At 35.1% G+C, this 5,755-nt stretch overlaps 1 protein-coding gene across 2 annotated transcripts; it reads left to right on the top strand.

The window, feature by feature from the left end:
• On the top strand, positions 1–5,755 carry AUG6 (HAUS augmin-like complex subunit). Of its 2 annotated transcripts, none has more exons than XM_078981025.1 (13): positions 1–297; positions 398–454; positions 539–633; positions 1,286–1,436; positions 1,521–1,646; positions 1,750–1,906; positions 1,985–2,045; positions 2,540–2,786; positions 2,917–3,042; positions 3,132–3,293; positions 3,378–3,609; positions 4,408–4,887; positions 5,537–5,755. In XM_078981025.1, exons 1-13 carry the CDS (start codon positions 94–96, stop codon positions 5,566–5,568), a joined length of 2,130 nt encoding a protein of 709 aa, XP_078837151.1. In that variant the 5' UTR covers positions 1–93; the 3' UTR covers positions 5,569–5,755. The 2 variants fall into 2 exon arrangements, with proteins under 2 accessions (XP_078837151.1, XP_078837149.1); XM_078981023.1 differs by having other exon boundaries at positions 5,428–5,755.

Genomic DNA, 5,755 nt, shown 5'->3' with positions numbered 1-5,755 from the left:
AAAATCAAATCTAGAGAGAGAGAGAGAGATGAGAACAATGCTGTAGATGTAGAGAGGGAGATTATATGTACAGAGAGAGAAAGCGCATGGTTGATGACGATGGACCGAGAAAAGGAAAGAGAGACGGAGCTAGAAAGTGCGATGTATACCAACTGTTTGTTGTTAGGGCTTGATCCGTCGATCATCGGAGTCGGAGCAAATAACGGTACTCCTCGGGTGGGGTTATTTCGACACTCCAACCCTAAATTGGGTGAACAGCTACTATACTTCATATTGTCCTCTCTCAGAGGTCCAAAAGTACGCTAACAAACGTTTCTCGTTTGGTTTCTAATTACATTTCATCTACAATTACGATCTATAGCTTTTGGTTGATCTGACATTGAGATCGATCTTTCAGGATTTTGATAGAGTGTGGCCGATTTTTGATTCTACTCAATCTCGCGATTTTCGGAAGGTAATTTTATTTTCAATTTTACGATTCAAGCAATTTAATAGTAGGTTTGATGTTACATTTTGGGGGGGTTTTGTTTGTTATTAGGTCGTACAAAGCATCATAAGTGAGCTTGAATCACAAGGGGCGCTTCCGAGAAGTAATTCGAGGGTTTCATCGCTGGCTACATGTTGCGGACCTAGGTCGGTTGGCTACAAAATTTCCCTTCTGTCTCTCTATGGATGTAATTATAATTTCACTACGATTTAATTGTGTTCAATACATAAGACATGATATTAACCCTTTGATTATGTGCTATTCTCCACAAAGCTTATTGAAGAAATTGAGGGGCAGGGTTAGATTAGACAGATTATGCTATATATGTTGTGACTTGTGAGCACTTGTGGCAAAAATGTGATGTTGGATTAAGCTATTGGCATTAGTCCCTTAACCCAAAAGGTTTGAATGAATACCATATCCAGCAATATCTTGGTTGTTGTAATTGTGTGCCTAGCCTTCCTTTCTGTAATTAGTACAGAGATATTTGGAGTGGACAAAATAAAGAGCAGAGAATTGTAATCGTATGTTCTGTGGGGGTGGAAATAAATGATAATATTGCACTAGAAATAACTGTTAGCTAACTGTTATACATCGTTACAAGCAGTGCCTCTCTCTTTATAAGGTATATCTGATATTATCTTCACTCGAAGTAGTTGCATGGAAGGCACTCTAATATTCTCTTAATCAAACCTTATAAGGTCATATTGTGTGGGTGCTAATTCAAAATTGTTAATGTCACTTCATCTGCATGGAAAAACAAAAATAGTAATCTGATATGATTAATGATAATTGCAGATTCGTGGAACTGTTATGGCAGCTTTCTTTGCATGCTTTGAGAGAAGTTCACAGACGTACATATGCAGCCGATGTAGTCTCAAATCCACTACCCGCTTCACTAACCGATGTAGCTTTCTCACATGCAGCCACTCTTCTTCCCGTAACAAAGGTACATTATACTTACATTTTCGATCTTATTATATATAAAGTTTATCTGAAAGCACCTAAATTTACCTACTTGGCTCATGAACAGGCTAGAATAGCTCTTGAGAGAAGAAGGTTTCTGAAAAATGCTGAGACAGCAGTTCAGAGACAGGCAATGTGGTCAAACTTGGCTCATGAAATGACAGCAGAGTATCGTGGTCTTTGTGCTGAAGAGGTAAATGCGACTGTTTAAATAATCTTTAAAGATCATGTACAGTTTGTGTAATAGATCATAGATGCATCATAATCATACTTTCTTTGGATCTTTTGAAGCTCAGGCATATTTGCAGCAAGAGTTGGAGAAGTTACATGACCTGAGAAACAAAGTGAAGATGGAAGGTGAACCTTGGGATGAACTTGTATCTAGCTCAAGTCAAAACTCTCACCTTGTTCAAAGAGCTACCCGCTTGTGGGATTCTTTATTATCATGTAAAAGTAAGTTCAAACTTCAAACATCTCATACTTTTTATGTGTTTCACTTTTATTTAATCTTTAAATTGACTTGTATTTCAGGTCAACACGAAGTTCTTGCCTCAGGCCCCATTGAGGATCTGATAGCACATAGGGAGCATCGGTAGTTCACCCTGAAATCTTTTCTTATGTGCTTTTTTTTTTGTTGGATTTGTTTATATATATATTTTTGAGTAAATTACACGAATGGTCCCTATGGTTTAGGGTAATTTGCGCGTTTGATCCCTAACTTATTTTTTTAACTCGGAAGGTCCTTACTGTTTGTTTTTGTTACGCGATTGGTCCCTATCTTACCTAAAAAGACTATTATGCCCTTGATTTTTTTAATTTATTTAAATAAACACACCCTAATCCCACCACTCACCTTACCTCACCTACCCCATCATTTTTTCCCTTTTAAATAATAGTCTTTTTTAGATAAGACAGGGACCAAACGCGTAACAAAAATAAACATTAGGAACCAAACGCGTAACAAAAACAAGCCATAGGGGCCTTCCGAGTTAAAAAAATAAGTTAGGGACCAAACACGCAAATTACCCCAAACCATAGGGACCATTCGTGTAATTTACTCTATATTTTTTTATGTTTGCTTGTCAGATATCGTATCTCTGGATCATCTCTTCTTGCAGCCATGGATGAAAGTACCCAAGTTTCTTCTGGTGATTTAGATAAGGAACAAGCTGATAGATCACAAGTAAATAGAGAAAATTTGAAGGAAAATATAAGTTCTTCTCAACCTGGGGATGATCGAAGTGGAAGAGGTCAGCCCACAGTTGATATAGCAGAAGTTTTAAGGCGATGGACTCATGCCTTACAGCGTATACATAAACAGTCACTTCACCTGGTATTATTATTTTTTTTATATCATATGTACCTACCTACCTTTCTTATTTTTGTAATAATAATTGTTTTTATGGGTAAAAATAAAGTACACTGCTTATATGCAATTTGAATAAAATTTGAGTTGATTATAGGCAAAGGCGAATGGTGGTGAAGGTCCGGATCTTCTTCGAAGTGCAAGTGATGGTGGTACAAGTGGCCATGCTGAATCTTTAGCTACAACACTTGCTGAACATCGACAGCATTTAGCTAGCATACAGGCATGTTAATGTTAACAATACTCACTGCTTTTCCTCATAATCAAGAGCCATATAGTATTTACAGTTTTGCCCTTTGTTATCTTACACAGGTGCTTGTTAATCAACTGAAAGGTGTTGCCCCCACAATACAAAATTCAATATCAGAGCTTAGTGAGGAAGTCAACACTATCTCAGCCAACCTTCCTCAAATGACAAATCACCATGGTAGATCCACCTCACCTGTTCAACCACAAAGCACCGGAAGGAAAACGGTATCTTTTTTTTTTTCTTTGTTGTATATTTTACGCATTTTTTTTTAAATTACCAAGTTATCTAAACATACATTTGATGTCCAGGAAAGTAGCAGTGATGATGTGACGGAGATTTCTTCAAGATTATCAACGGTTCAGATTGATAATAAAGTTTCGTCTGCTTTAAAACTACCACCTCTATTTAGTTTGACACCAAACTCAACTGCAAAAACTGGGAATTTTTATAAAAGACAGGCTCAACTTCATACCAACGTATCTGAAAACCTGCCTCTCGAACAAACTGCATCAAATAGCCAAGTAAATACACCACAAACAGGTTATATATGGTTCTTTTCCTCTTTTACTTGTTTATTGGTATGGGTATGGCATAATCAGATAAGGAATGGAATGGAAAGGAAAAAAAGTTGTTTCTTTTGCTTGATGAAATGGAATAGAGAATCCCTGAAGGATTCTGATTCATTCCATTTTGTTAGTGTTCATTCCTTAGGGGGTACTTTTTTCTCATTCCATCAATGAATTAGATAATAAATTGTAGTATCACTCATTTTAATTTATCAGATATTTAATGACAAAAATATTTTTAAGATTTTCATGGTAATTAAATTATAATTTTATTTTCTAAAAACTACTACAACTTTTTTTTTTTTTTTTTGGGTTAAATGTTTATCACAAAAACGGCTAAAATAGAACATAACTACCACCTTTTCCACATATAACACAAAATGACCACCCATTTCACAATATGAATTTTGCTAAATTATGAAACACAAAAATCATTTAAATCTTTTTTGTGAAATTAATTTTTTTCACAAAAAGAAATATATATACTTTTTACTTATTTATTTATTTTGTGGTGGGGACCATTCATAAATCAATTTTGCAATTTGCAAAATCCATATTGCGAAATGGGTGGTTATTTTGAGTTATTATGAGCCTCCTATTTTGGTCATTGTTTTTTATTTGGGTTTTAATGAGCCTATATGTTAAATTTTTATTTTGTAGATAATAAGTTGTGGGTTTTAACTATGCAAAATTGATTTCAGTAGCTTACTTTGTGATTGAATTCCATCCAACGAAAGTGTTAACTCCAAATCTTTGATGTGTGCAACTGCAGACAACGAGAACGATTATGTTCGTAACATGAAGAAATCCGTGAGAGAAGCAGCTTTAGCAACGCGATCAAGCAACACAGCCCAATCACAACAGGATACTCACTCTGTCTCTGATGATGGCTCTGAACACTTCTTTGTTCCCCTTTCAGGAACCGGGTTTTCTCGTGTGGGCCCAGGTCCTGAAAAGAAACAACACGCTTCAACAAGAAGTAAACAGTTGTTTGCATCTCAACCAAACAACACTTCCTCATCCTCAGATGGAATAAATAAGTATAACGAATCACACGACACATTCAGTAGCAGTAACTTGGATTTACTTAATGACTTGGATGCAATAAACATAAACGGTTTCATGTCTGCTGCTGCTTCCAATTATGCAGAATCTGAAGGACGATTGTCTTTCTATGATGTCGATGAAACTCACGATCAAGTCTTCTCACCCCCTTTTCTCATGGAGGCAGACTCATTTGAGGATTTACTTGGTATGACTATGAATATTTTCTAAATAAACATTTTTCGTCCTCGTTCTTCTATTTTTGTTTCTTACTTTCAAGTTTTATAACCATTATTGCCCTTGTGTCGTCTAAGTTAAGTTTTGTGTTTTTTTTTAAATGACCATTTGGCCCTTGGATCGAAACTGAAAAAAGAAAAACAGTATACTACAGGGACCAAATTTGTAATTCTCATTTTTTTAATTAAGCTTTCAAACATTTCATATTCATTCTGCAATGTTTTTGAATGAGTACTTCTATTCACTGCAACATAATATTTTAAAGTTATAAACATTAATTGAAAAATTAGAGAATATTACAAATAGGTTTTATTTTAAGTTTTGATCCAAGGTGGTCATTTTTTTTTTATTTTAAAAGTTAACTTAGACGACACATGGACCAAATCTGTTATGAAACTTCAAAAGAAGGACCAAAATGTATAGAGAATTTATTAGTCCCAAAAAAGTTATTTTACCGAAATAATCAAGTGAAAGTATTATTCTTATATTAAGTTTTGTTACACATACACAGCACCACTATCAGAAACTGAAACAGCCTTGATGGAGCATCATTAGTAGCTGCTGGTGTTTTATGTTTTTTTTTTTTTTTTTTTAATTTTTGGCTTGCTGCTGGGGGTAAGGCCTGACAAACAACCGTCTTGGTTGGATCTGATCTGGTAACAAGGAATGGCAATGTAGTTATGAATGATGATACGGAAGCTAGTTAGCAGTTGATGTTGGTGGTCAACAGGCTAGATGATTGTATAATTCTTTTGTTGGGTTTGGGTAATGTTTTATTATGTTACAAGTTGTAAAACAAGAGAAATGGTATTCATTCCCATTCTTTGTTTCTTTCTTTA

Source organism: Lactuca saligna, chromosome 2 (genome assembly GCF_052625555.1).
Source record: "Lactuca saligna cultivar CGN05327 chromosome 2, ASM5262555v1, whole genome shotgun sequence".
In the NCBI taxonomy this organism is placed as follows: domain Eukaryota; kingdom Viridiplantae; phylum Streptophyta; class Magnoliopsida; order Asterales; family Asteraceae; genus Lactuca; species Lactuca saligna.
This window is presented reverse-complemented; position numbering and strand designations above follow the sequence as displayed.

Excerpts from the sequence above, each read along its gene's own strand:
- AUG6 (XM_078981023.1), top strand. The coding sequence starts at position 94 with ATGACGATGGACCGAGAAAAGGAAAGAGAGACGGAGCTAGAAAGTGCG. Across the intron at positions 1,437-1,520 it reads CTCTTCTTCCCGTAACAAAG|GCTAGAATAGCTCTTGAGAG; the intron begins GTACATTATACT and ends GCTCATGAACAG. Across the intron at positions 2,046-2,539 it reads ATAGCACATAGGGAGCATCG|ATATCGTATCTCTGGATCAT; the intron begins GTAGTTCACCCT and ends TTTGCTTGTCAG.